General features: G+C 35.3%; 2 protein-coding genes across 3 annotated transcripts; one reads left to right on the top strand and one right to left on the bottom strand.

Moving 5' to 3' along the window:
• The first annotated feature begins 102 nt into the window (after window positions 1-102).
• Window positions 103-7218, top strand: fez2b (fasciculation and elongation protein zeta 2b). 2 transcript variants are annotated; one of them, XM_052587138.1, is made up of 9 exons: window positions 103-390; window positions 1110-1218; window positions 1309-1425; window positions 1518-1659; window positions 2742-3007; window positions 3747-3822; window positions 4525-4590; window positions 4694-4712; window positions 5281-7218. In XM_052587138.1, the coding sequence occupies exons 1-8, from the start codon at window positions 164-166 to the stop codon at window positions 4702-4704; spliced, it is 1014 nt and encodes a 337-aa protein (XP_052443098.1). In that variant the 5' UTR covers window positions 103-163; the 3' UTR covers window positions 4705-4712; window positions 5281-7218. The 2 variants fall into 2 exon arrangements, with proteins under 2 accessions (XP_052443098.1, XP_052443097.1); XM_052587137.1 differs by lacking the exon at window positions 4694-4712.
• Window positions 7219-7274: 56 nt separating this feature from the next.
• On the bottom strand, window positions 7275-9018 carry si:ch211-57i17.5 (usherin). The gene is made up of 3 exons (XM_052587139.1): window positions 8687-9018; window positions 7642-7818; window positions 7275-7560 (listed from the first exon to the last, which is right to left on the bottom strand). Exons 1-3 carry the CDS (start codon window positions 8699-8701, stop codon window positions 7474-7476), a joined length of 279 nt encoding a protein of 92 aa, XP_052443099.1. The 5' UTR covers window positions 8702-9018; the 3' UTR covers window positions 7275-7473.
• Window positions 9019-13595: the final 4577 nt, after the last annotated feature.

Here is a 13595-nt window from a genome sequence, read left to right as displayed (position 1 = left end):
AAAATCCTCTCATACATAAGCAAACAAATAAATAAAATTGTTATGAAAAAAGCAAACAAATAAGTTTTAAAAGTGGCTTTGATTACAAGTGTTTGCGTGGCAGCGTTGCCCCACCCCACTCTAGTACGTGCGCGTACTCTGTGTGCCGTCGTTCGCCGCAGTCATGGCGGCCCCGGTGGCTCTGCTTGATGAAGACTGGGAGGATTTTAACGAATTCAACGCGGCTGATTCGCACAGCAGCTGGACCCCGGGACCGGAGAGTTCACCGCAGATCCAAAGCGTCGCATCCTTCGACGAGACGCTGAGCGCGAGCTTCCCGTACTCCAGCTGCGCGTGCACGAGCGTCTCTGTGAGCGCAGTGACTGAATGCGAGCTGCTGCGCGTTGACGAGTGAGTGACAAAAACATACTCAAAATATTACAACAACGCGAAATATGTCATATAATATTTCATTTGTTTTACATCGTAAATATGGTTGTATAAATATACTTGCTCCAGTTTTAATTGCTTAAAGTAAATAACGCGAGGTTGTGGTAGAATTATTAGTGGTAAGGTTTCATATCTTGGCAGTGATTCTTTATTTACACAACAATCAAGTACCATAGTTTACCATGGTATTCTTTGAAATACATTGGAGTACCATTTTTGTTAGGGCATTTTGAAAAGGTCCTATTAATTTCACAAAAAATATTAAACTACGGGGCTTGTACCATAAAACTAAAGATTAGTATCATCTTACTATGCCATATTACTAAGAGATACAATTGTGTCAGCTGATATTTATATTTTACATAAATTGTCTGCTTTGCTGTTTGCTAAATCTTAGTGAATTACATTACAAGTTATCAGAATTTAAAATCAGTTTCTGGGCATAGACATATCAGCAACTCCATCATTTGCATATCAGAAGCATGACATCAAATATGTTTGCAAACTTTTTTTTATTATTATTTTATTTTATTTTTTAGATAACGTTACAATAAAATGGAACAGACTTTTATTTCACATCAGGCTTTATTACAGGATAAAGAGTATGAAGCAAAAACTTGTACACTACATATGAACCTCATGAAATCTTGTATATGCTGTCTTTCTCCTTTATTTTGCAGGATATGGAACACTTTGACGGAGAACTATGGCAATGTGATGCCAGTGGACTGGAAAACCTCTCATACACGTTCACTACACCTGCCCACGCTGAACCTCCAGCCTCCAGAGGTGAGATCCGGCTGTCCATCCAGTCATCCATGCATCTCTATCAGTCAGTGCAGACACACTGTATGTGTGTGTGTGTGTGTGTGTTTTCAGAGGGTGGAGGTCAATGATCTTGACGTGTCTGATGATGAGGAGCTCAGAGATCAGATGGACATGCACACCATCATCATCGCATGTGTGAACGAGGAGCCGCTGTTCACTGCAGAACAGGTACAGTTTCACTGAGGGCCAGTCTTTGATGCAATAATAATTTTCATTATGATACTTGCATTACCTTTTCCTTGACAATGTGTGTTAATCAGGTCATAGAGGAGATTGAAGAAATCATGCAACAGTCTCCGGATGATGAGGATCACGAGAGTCCGTCTCAGTTTGACCTCTCCTTGATGTCACAAGAGTTACACACACTCACACACTCCGCATCCAGCAGCAGCTATGAGGAGCGTAAGTACAGTACTGCGTGTGTGTATTCATAGCTTTTGTCAGCTTTTTCCATATATAAAATAACAAATCATGTAAAATCATTTTTTTATACAAAATATTAAATGTAAATTATATATATATTAATAATTATTATTTATTTATTTTTATTATTATTATATATATATATATATATATTTTTTTTTGTGTGTGTGTTTCATTAACTCAGAATTCCCTGCAAGTTCTTTTATGATCTCCCACTATGGGAACCCTTGCCTTAGATAATGATTAATATATAAATATTAATTTTGGATTTTATCCAAGTCGATACAAAAATATAATGTAATGGTTGCCAGTCTTTCTAACTGATCAAACATCAAAACAATAGAAATCTAGAAAACCTCTCACTGCTCTTAATATATTTTAGTTCTTTATTCCTGACCGTTTTCTTAAATAATTGTATAAAATGGTTATTTATATGATCCTGTTAATATTTGTCCCAAATGGCTTCAGAGGGTTTGTGGATTGATCAAAAGTATTTAATTGATTTTAAAATGGTTCTTTTTATATTATATTATATTACATTTATTTAAATGAAGAGGCTGCACAATTAATTAATATCTTAAATAAAATTGTGATATAAAATGTATATAATTATACTTTTAGATGTATAGTTTTCCTATGAGGTTAAATGTCATACTGCAGTTCATATCGCAGTCACAATATATGACAAACAATTATTGCAATATTTTTGGCCAAGTCATGCAGCCCCATATGGAGGAAACTTAAAAACATCAGAGAAAAGTTATTAACATAACTTCTCAGAATGTTCAAGTAAATATTTTATGTCTGAGAGGGTCAGCTGATTAAAAAAAAGTTTGGAAACCCCTGCATTAGGATATTATTCTGGTGTATTTTGCGAAAATGGTAACTGTTTAAGTGCCTTTGAGGGCTGTTATGTTGGAAGTTCACACGTATCTCTATATCTCAGACAGAACTGGAGTGTCGAAATGAGCGTGTTGTGAAATAACGGTGCTGTAGAAATGGAAATAAGCTTGTGTTTGAATGACTTCAGACTTTGATCTTTTGGCTGGTCTCGGTCTCAGGCTTGCGTGGCCTGTGCGTGTCTGAGCTGCTGGAGCGTCTGGAGGAAGTGGAGACGCAGATCCGGGGTTTCTCCGAGGAGCTGATCGATCAGCTGGCGGTGAGGGAGGAGCTGGACTTTGAGAAGGAGGTGAAGAACACATTCATCTCGGCACTCATCGACGTGCAGAACCGACAGAAAGAACATCGAGAGCTGCTGAAGAAAAGGAGGAAGATAAAGAGCACAGGCGCCGAACAGAGATCCAACCGCTCGCATGTGCCAGGAACCGTAAGGATGCTAATTACTCATTAGCACGCCCACACACAAAAAAAATCCACACCCGCAGAATTCTCCATAGATTCCTTTAGAACTGGAACATTTTCAAAGATCTACACAAACCCTCGTCTGTTCATCTATCCAATAATTTGGATTTACCCCCATGTCGTTCCAAACCTGTTAAAGCTTTGTTCATCCAGGAGCCTTGTGACTGTCCCATAGATTGCTAAGTAAGTTACACTGTCAAGGTCCAGAAAAGTATGAAAGACATCGTCAGAGTAATCCATCTGTCATCAGTGGTTCAATCGTAACGTTATGTAGCGACGAGAATACTGTTTGTAAGTGAAGAAAACTAAAATAATGACTTGTTGTAGAGAGACACAGAGGAGACTGTTGACAAAGGAATTGTTAAATAAAGTTGTTTTCTTTCACACTTTTCTGGGCCTTGACAGTGTAAGTCACTTGGCAGTCTATGGGACAGTCACAAGCCTCCCGGTTTTCATCCGAAATAATAATCCAAAATAATGTTTTCCGAAGATGGACAAAGCTCTTACAGGTTTGGAACGACATGGGGGTAAAGTGATTTATGACAAAATTTTCATTTTGGGGTGAAGTATCCCTTCAAACGCATCTGTTCAATAAGAATTATGATTTTTTTTTTGTACTTAAGTTCTATAATTTTAAACAAATTGGTCAATCTATAAAAGTGGACTTTGTGTTTAAGTTTCGATCACCTTTATCTGTTTTTCAGTATCTGACGACGGTGATCCCGTACGACAGGAGCAGCGGAGCGCCGTCTGTAGAAGACCTGCAGATCCTGACCAAGAGTGAGTTTGTAAACTCTCTTTATTACGTTCCTTCAGTCATCTGATAACAATTGTACTTTAATTGTAATTTAATTTGGTTAGCCACTTGTGTGAACTTCAGATACTGCAACTTCACACAAACTTTCAAACTGTAACTTGGAACAGTATAAATGATTATGTCATTATATTAATTAATAATTAACACATTTGATTTTGAATTATTTAAATATACAATTAAAATATACCATTCAAAAGTTGGTTCAGTAGATTTTTTTTGTTTTTGAAAAGAAAGCAATACTTTTGGCAATACTTTTCAGCAAAGATGCATTAAATTGAGTTTTTATTTCAAATCAGTGCTATTCTTTTAAACTTTCTATTCATCAAAGAATTATTACAAAATCAGCATAACATTTTTCATAATAATCGATAATAATCAGAAATGTTAGTTGCATCACAGTAATACATTTTATTTTAAAACCGTTATTTTAAATGATTTTAACATAGAAAATTTATATATTAAATAATATTTCACAATAGTACCGTTTTAACTAATATAGATCAAATAAAAAAAAGTACATATTTGAATTCTATAAATGACTTTATTGTTATTATTATTATTTTAGTTTAATAATGTTACTGCTTCTTAAATCCTGAAGTGAACACTTCTGAGGCTGTGGGTGTGTAGTGTTGTTCATGTCTAACTGTGTCTGTGTTTCTCTGTAGTTCTTCATGCCATGCGTGAGGACAGTGACACAGTTCCTGCTCTTCTCACCGACTACATCCTCAAAGGTATCAGACGCCCGAATCACTCATCAGTCTCCATCACTGTCAGTCTGAGCCTCATTGATCTCCTGTGTGTTTTATTTCTGCTCTCGCTGCATTTGACCTCTAGCACTGGTGTGAGAGAACAGGTGTGTTGCTTTAATATATCGCTCATAATAATGACTACAGTCTAAAGTGACCAAAAAAAATATATTTCAAAAGAAGACATCCCCAAAGGATATAATTTTGTATTTTAGCCATAGAGAAGTAAACCCACCTAGACACACAAGTGTGTGTAAAATAGATTTTGTCATCTGTGTGTGTGTGTGTGTGTGTGTAGTATTTGTTGTCTTCTCTGTGATGTGTGTTAGTGAACATTTGTCTCATAAGGTAATAATGTACAGCAAAACACAACAATATAAACTACTGCTCACCAAGGCAGCATTTATTTGATCAAAAATACAGTAAAATCAGTAATATTATTACAATTTAAAACTATTGTAGAATACTGTAAAGTGTGATTTATTCCTTTGATGCCAAGCTGAATTTTCAGCATCATTACTCCATTCATCAGTGTCATATGATCCTCCAGAAATCATTCTGATATACTGATTTGGCTTTACTGTCACTATTAAACAATTAAATGCATCCTTGCTGACCCCAAATGTGTCATATTTGAGGCTTTTACTGATCTATCATTCCTGTCTGTTGTTTCAGTGTTGTGTCCCACGTAGAGATTCTGGAGCAGCTAATATCATCGGACATCTGATGGTCTTCATCTCTCCAGATGGTGTTCTCGTCTAATCCTGCACAGAACTGCCCCAGCAGTGGCATTTATTCCTCTGTCTGAATGTGTTTTGTTTTGTGTCGATGTTGTTGTGTGTGTGGGAGCTTGAGTGCAGTATTTAGGTTATTTCCTAATGCAGTTCACATTTCACTTACTGTCAGATTCTGCAGCTGTCATAAATCATGCACTTTTGCATCATATTCAGTTTGTTTCGGCGTAGATCTAGATGCAAGATTTCCCTCTTCCGATCTTTCCATCAGATGAAATGCAATTATAGGAAGTTTTAAACTGCTGAGGGCTGGAAATCATAAGATGATTTAAAAGCAATCTCTTCAGCAAAGACAGGTACAAATATTTGTGTAGGAAACGTTTATGTAGCTGCAAAATCGAAACGTTTATCATATCGGAAGGAAATAGTTCAGTCATGCTGAACATATTTAGTGGTATTTTTTTTAAAACACAACATTTATTTCATTGCCAGTTACTCTGGTTTTGTTGTGTTCGACCAGCTTTCTAACCTTTCTCTATAACAGTATTAATATTGAACGGCACAAGTATTTGCAACCAGTTGGAGTGAAATCTGTGCGATCTCAGCAGTAAACACGTCTGGCTGTCCTCACTAAGGTCCTGTAAGAAGATTAAACGATTGTCTCTGGTTTATTAGTTTTTGTTGAAACCGATGGAAGGTGATATTTTTGTATGTGTGGCTATAAGGTAAGATGAATGTCGCTTTTTGATGGAGAGATTGAGATTTTGTTGAGTCTTGTAGCTGCACCACCACCTTAAAGCGGTAGATCACCCAAAAATGAGAATTTGATATAAATCTTCTCACCCACAGGTCATCTAAAATGTAGATGAGTTTTTCTACATCACAACAGCTTTGGAGAAATTTTGCATTATATCACTTGCTCACCAATGGATCCTCTGCAGTGAATGGGTGCCGTCAGAATGAGAGTCCAAACAGCTGATAAAAACATCACAATAATCCACACCACTCCAGTCCATCATTTAATATCTTAAGTGATGATAATTGATTTGTTTCCTACAAAGATGCAGATTTTCACTTCACAAAATGTGTGGATTACTTGTGCTGTTTTTATCTGCTGTTTGGACTCTCATTCTGACGGCACCCATTCACTGCAGAGCATCCATTGGTGAGCAAGTGATAGAGATGCACTGAGGTTGAGTACATTTTCAGCTAATTTTTATTTTAGGATGAACTTCTTTTAAAGGATTATTTCACTTGAAAAACCTGTATGATTTAATTTCTTCTGTGCATAAAAGGTCCATAAGGATTATGTGCTATATTTCAAATCCATCTGCTCAGTCACTTTTTATCATTTATTTTTATTCCACAAAAGAAAGTCATAAAGGTTTGGAACATGGGTGAATTATTCCTTTAGACGGAAGCATCTCGCATATCTCTTAATCAGTCTGTTCTGTGGGCTGAAACTTCGCAAATGCTCTAATTAAAGCGTCAAAATAGTTTTCATGTTTGTAAAGCGTTCAGAAAGTAAAAGTGGCTGCATGCACTTTCAACTGGTCTCAAAGGGAATGGTTTTGTAGGACACAACGTTAGTGTCAAGTGTTGGACTACAGCTCTTGTTGGTGTCGTCGGCCCGTCGTGGCCTGATTCTGAGAAACATTAGCAGTGCACAGTAAATCAGGGTACACCTACTATAATAACTAGAGGTTCTATATTTATACAAGCAATAATGAAATGTTGCCTTTTTGAATGCATGAAATTTTGTACATTGAAACTGACCTTATTTTTAATGCAGCATTAATGGTCCTTTTGAATTAGTATTTTATAAGCAATGCATTGTATGTAGCAGGGCAGTTTTCAAATAAAAGCATCTGTTCATCAAGCCTGCTGTGCATTTGTGTCTTTGAGTAAAACCTTTTTACTGTTGTCTGTAAGTGCCAGTCATGATCTTAAGTTTTGTAAGCTAATGGAAAACAATGCTTGTTTGCCATCTTACAGAATTATTCATTTCAAGTCAATGAACTTTTATTTTTTGTGTGCTGTATAGTCCGGTTTCCTCCTGTGAGTCCCAGAGCGGTTCTGAATTCACCAAAACAGCTCAGTTCTTAGAGGATGTTTGGAGAAAGTGCTGATGTGGTCAAAAGTTGGTGTCGGTGAACATGGTGTGTTCCTTCCTTACTGTGCTGAAACCTTTGATGGTGTCCACAAACTCCTCCCCTTCAAACTGACAAACATATGACAGGTTATCAAAATCATATTTCAGGGAAAAAAGCATTTGTCCAGCAGAAGTACGTGATGTTCTCACCAGGCCGCTGTCGAGGCGTCTGAAGTGCGGCTCCCATGCTTCCTCATCTTTCTGGTCGATGAGTTGGCTGACGCTGCGCTGTAAAGGGTTTTGTGTGTCCAAACCTGAGACGGTCACCAAATCCCCCTCACCCTCAGCAGAACGATGCTCCTCCATCACTTTACTCTCAATCACCTCCTGAACAACACGAGAAGAGCCTTCAGCAACTCATCAAACGACTGTTAGAGCAATATCTTCTGACAGATCTCGTGAATTAAAGCTTTGCATTTATAACTATATTAATATTTCAAAATGCAAATAAAATTCAAGATTAAATTAGCTTAATTTTACATTTCTGTTCATTTAGATCTGGTATTTATTTTATAAATATGCTTAATGCATGGTTATATCTTAAAGTAATCATTAAAACTAAATCCATAAAATTTTTCCCCATAATAATTAATAATAATAGTTTATTAAATTATTTCATTGTTCCTTTTCAAAGTGGAGTTTCAAATGTATCATTTCATGCTATAGTACACATTTTTATAACAATTATTTTTAATTGAAAACGCAGACATTTTAGATGTACATTAATTTTGATCTATATTTATTTGATAAATGTTTGTTTAAAGCAGAGCTACTGTTAAATAAAACAAAATCTGTTCAAAAAATGTTCAATTGCCTGAAATAAACATTGACTGAAATAAAATGTAATTTTATTTGAGTTAGTAAGGCAACAATTAAAACTAAAGTTTAGAAAAACTAGAAATATTATGGGAACAAATTATAAAAACAACAAAATTATATATATATATATATATATATATATATATATATATATATATATATATATATATATATATATATATATATATATATATATATAATATATATATATATATATATATATATATATATATATATATATATATATATATATTGGGGGGTACATTAAAATTGCCCTTCCTCTTTTCATTTTACTGTATATGCAGAGAGAGCTTATATTTGTGGTGGTTATTTTTCTCCACTAGGCGCCGCTACGGCATGTAAATAAGTGTCTGACCTCCGCGTGCACCATGAAGGCCTTCAATGTGACGCTGTTCGGAGATCCCACCGTTTCTGGAACGGTGTCGAACTGTGAGGAACAAACCTATCAGTGTTATTTCACAGACAAACACCTTACCCTTCTTCTGCAAATCACACGTTTGTCAAATTGATGATTCGTCTGTTTCTGTTAGTCCCACCCACATTATGTTTATGACCTAAGGACACTTCCGGGTTGCATTATGCATTCAAAACAAATGGCAGCAGGTAGCCTATGGATTTATGCCTTCAATTTGAATGGAAATCTTACACAGTACAATTTGTTGATTTAAATTGTGCATTAACAACTGTCATCCTTGTCGGTGCGCAAATTATATTTATATAAGTGAGAGTGATTTTGAACCAAAAGAAGTTCAAAATCACTCTCATGGACCTTTTCCTGGACTGTGCCCAACTGGAAGAATGACCTCCCAAACAATGAGTCTTTACTCATTTTCAAGAAACATCTAAAGACTCATATTTTTCACCTGCACTTAACCAACTAAGACCAGCACTTTTCCTTTTCTTGTCTTTTTCATTTAATAAAAAAAAAAATTACCTGGCTATGCGTTCTATACTAGACTAACTGAGACTTGTCATGGCACTTGTATACTGTTGTTGTTGTTCTCTTGTTGACCTGACTGCTTCTATTATTCTCATTTGTAAGTCGCTTTGGATAAAAGCATCTGCAAAATGATTAAATGTAAATGTAAATATAAAAAAACTATATAAAACTTATTTATACAGCGCATTTTTTATTAAGTCTTCCTGATTCCTCTGTATCATCTTTTTAATGTTCCTTTCTAAAATAGCCCACTGCTTCTACACAGTCAGAAAATTTTCAGGACCTTCACAGATCAGTCTCATTATTTGACCATTTCAAACACATTCACAAATTCACAATTTTTTTGTCATCTGAACCTCTTCCACCTAATATATATATATACTTGGAGCACACCTGAGATTTTAAAATAAATATTTTAATAATAAAGTATCACCATTGCATGTTCATTGGTTCGGTGACATTGGTTAATGGTCACATGACATGCAGGTAAACAAATAAAATATTTAGTATAAATGTGTTTTTATTCATTTTAAAATTGTTTTATCTTAACATTTTTACGATTTATTTACGCTTCCTACTCCGCACACTGTCCACATGGCTGTTAAAGCTGTAAAGTGTAATATAGGGATGTTCTGGCCTCACCAGGTAGGAGTTGCTGGGTGAGCAGACGGACAGTGGGCTGCGGCGCTGGAGAGGCACTGATACGAGGGGCGGCCGTTCTCGGGTAAAGGGCGTTGTATTGAGAGCCTTCTGTAACACTATAACCAGAATGAGAGCCAGCAGCAATAGCAGGACTCCAGCCATCAACACAATGAACCACAGCTCACGGTAGAATGGCGAACCCCTCGCACCTGCGCCCAAAGCAGCAGGAGGCTCCACACCTGAGATCACAGACAGAACAGAGCACTGCTTTAGATCTGATACAAAACACAGTAAACTTCCATTATGACCCGAACGCTTAGTGCATGAGTACAACTGAACGATCTGCCTTTTGACACATGCACACTATAAATGTTCAACCTTGTTCAGTGTCTGCGCTGTTTCTTTCCAGAAGTTGTGAGAAAAACGTTTACTTATAGCCAGGAATGAGAGTGATCTGCTGAACAACACACAAAATACAGTTTCATCTACTAGTGAGAACATCAGTATCTTCTTTAAGGCCAGAGTTTCTGAGTTCCTGTCGGTGAGAAAACACACCAAATCACACAAGTGATTAAAAGTGTATGCAGTGCTCCATTCAGAGCTGATAAGAGACTCTCTAGTTTCACTGAGGATCCGTCCTGATCTTTCACAGCAGTAATCACACAGCCAGAGATCTCCTTAATGAGACGCGTTTGCCCTCTATCTCTCTGCCAGATGAGGATGTTAGATTGTTGTTCACAATCATGCGTATTAGCATTTTTATGAAACCAATTGTTATCAAATAAATAAAATGATAACTGTCAATTTTTATTAGTTATAAAATCAGAATTCTGAGAAATAAGATAGAACATAGCAATTATTTAAAATTTTATTTCCTAGCAGAAACCAGGTTGGATCTGATGGACTGATGTTTTCATCTCTTTATTTTAGTCCTAATGACACACAGCACGTGTGCAAAATGTTTTATTCATTGATGCAAACAGATACACACATAAATCATTTGATAAAGCTGCACACATCTCATCTGTGTCCAAACCCAGAGGTCAAATGAACAGCATGTCATAAAACACGATTAATGATAAGAGTAACGTCACAGAGAGACAGGAGTTTTACTCACTGGTGCCTGTGTCCGTGGTTCCTCTCATAGGGGTTCAGGGACCCCAGAAGTGTGTGCTCCTTTAAACATCAACTGTGAAATAATGATCATTGCTGACCTTAAACATTTTACAGCTGCGTGTTCAGAAAACACTTCTTCACTGAAGCTGTTTGGTCTGTGCAGTTGCTTCAAGGTGTGTGTGTGTGTGTGTGTGTGTGTGTGGTAACAGGAGGTGACAGAGAGATCAGTTACCGCAGTGAAACAGTGTCAGATATGACCCAGTGAACGCAAACTCTTTTCTTACCTGCTATACACTTTCTGTCTCATTCACACTTTTCATCCTCAGATGGGATTTCTAAACACTAAAGAAACAGTTTTACCCTGTAACCTTACGTTTTGAGATATTATATATATATATATATATATATACACACACACACACACACACACACACACACACACACACACATTTTAAGACAAAGTAAAAAGAAACATTGCAAATCAGAAACATTGAAGTGTTTGACAAGAAAACAGCAACTTGTTAGATTTATATTAAACAGGGTTATTGTTAGAATAACTGAATTGTTATAATTGAAATAATAACAAATAAAATATAATAAAATACAAAAAAGCAAATTGCCAAGGCCACATTTTTTTTTGTTTAAAGTACTAAAATACCAAGCCTATAAATAAACTAAAACTTAATAAAAACAAACAATACACAAAATGAACAAATTAATACAAAAAGTAAAAAACAAAAAGTTACTAAAACTTCAGCCAAAAAAAAAAAAAAAATTATTTGTAATTTATATTTATATATACATATATATACATATATATATATATATATATATATATATATATATATATATATATATATATATATATATATATATATATATATATATATATATATATATATATATATATATATATATATATATATATTACTGACATCTTTTATATATATATATATAAATGCGAATCCATTAATTCTCGGCTCAGCGTTCATGTTTCACTCGACCGCGTTTGAGACACCGAGGCTTTATTAGTGAATTAATGCACTCTGGGATAAAATCATCTGCAGATGTAATTAATCACAGACTGACTCACTTAAAGCCTGACAGAAACAGAAAGCAGCACTATGATGAGCTCCTCTCTTCTGTTTGCAAAATCAGCCAGCAGTGTTCGGCTTTAAGAATCGGGGTTATCGATTTAGGAGTAAAGAATACATGCATAAATGATTTTAAACACTGCACTATTACATGAAAATAAGACCCACTTTAGTGTAGCTCGCTGAACTTTATTATCCTGAGTGTATATATATATATATATATATATATATATATATATATATATATATATATATATATATATATATATATATATATATATAGACTGTTACACACACACATATCAAGTCCATGTGTTTATAATTTATATACAATTTATAATTTATGAATATGTATATATATGGTAAAACCAAAAATTATTCAGACACCATATTCTAGTTTTCATATTTTTTAACTAGTGGGTGCAGGACACTACAGTTTATGTAAGTGAGGATAGCAAAATAAGGTAAACTATGACATACCCAAAATTTCTTCAGTGCACTACCAGTAAAATCGATCAATTTGGGACCAAAAATGATTCAGACACTTTGACCTGACCATGTTTTGCTTAAGTGTTTTTCTTTGATTGCTAATGTGACCTTTTGACACCACAGACTGAACCAAACGAAGCACTGCTTGGTAACTGGCTGACCTACATTGGTATGATCTGTGTACTTACATTTAACAGCTGACAGCTTTTCAACCAAATTCATGTTATCTGACATAATCAAGATGAATGTGTTCTGACACAGGTTAACTCTAAATTCTTGTTGTATTTTATTACCATTTTCTAAACTATAGCGAATAAACTGATAATGTGAAAAATGTTGTAAGTTTATATATGTGTGTGTGTGTAGGCCTGTATAAACTTTAAAAAAACAAAAATTTTATGCAATTCATGCAAAATACTACTTTACATACCGGTATATATATATAAACTTCAGCCAAGATTATTTTACAAGTGTCCATCTCAGTCTATTATAATTGCATTGTTAGTGTCATATTAGTGTAAACACTTTATATAATGTAATATTTGATATTATCAGCCATGTCTAAAATGCAACACTTAGTTTTACATTTAACAAGGGTGCCTTTTTGTCCAAACATGGTCCCAGGCCTGAAAAAGACATGCACTCATAGTCTTCAGAAAATATCCTAACAACAAAAAGATAGCGATAGTTTCAGAAATTCAAAGCAGGATCGGTCCTGCAAGCCACACACACACATTCTGTTCTTCCAGTGTAAGCGACTTTCATCCGAGCCTCATTAATGACTGGTGTGGCGTCTCTCAGTGAGGAGACACTTATGTGATGATAGTTTCTGACGGCCTGTGAAATGATGAAGGTGGAGGATCTGACAGCCTGCTAATTTATCTGCATCGATTAGCTTGATTATTCATAGACGTAAAGCTACAACAGCCATTACATTGATCTCTCTTTCTCAGAGAAAAAAAAATCTTCTGCAGAAATACACT

Source organism: Carassius gibelio, chromosome B20 (assembly GCF_023724105.1).
Source record: "Carassius gibelio isolate Cgi1373 ecotype wild population from Czech Republic chromosome B20, carGib1.2-hapl.c, whole genome shotgun sequence".
Classification (NCBI taxonomy): domain Eukaryota; kingdom Metazoa; phylum Chordata; class Actinopteri; order Cypriniformes; family Cyprinidae; genus Carassius; species Carassius gibelio.
This window is presented reverse-complemented; position numbering and strand designations above follow the sequence as displayed.

What these genes read in the sequence shown, in the direction of transcription:
- si:ch211-57i17.5 (XM_052587139.1), bottom strand. An exon ending in GACGCCTCGACAGCGGCCTG is followed by an intron (nt 7,561 to 7,641) that starts GTGAGAACATCA and finishes TATGTTTGTCAG; the next exon opens with TTTGAAGGGGAGGAGTTTGT.
- fez2b (XM_052587137.1), top strand. Translation starts at nt 164, where the DNA reads ATGGCGGCCCCGGTGGCTCTGCTTGATGAAGACTGGGAGGATTTTAAC. An exon ending in GAGCTGCTGCGCGTTGACGA is followed by an intron (nt 391 to 1,109) that starts GTGAGTGACAAA and finishes TTTATTTTGCAG; the next exon opens with GATATGGAACACTTTGACGG. An exon ending in CCTGCAGATCCTGACCAAGA is followed by an intron (nt 3,823 to 4,524) that starts GTGAGTTTGTAA and finishes GTTTCTCTGTAG; the next exon opens with TTCTTCATGCCATGCGTGAG.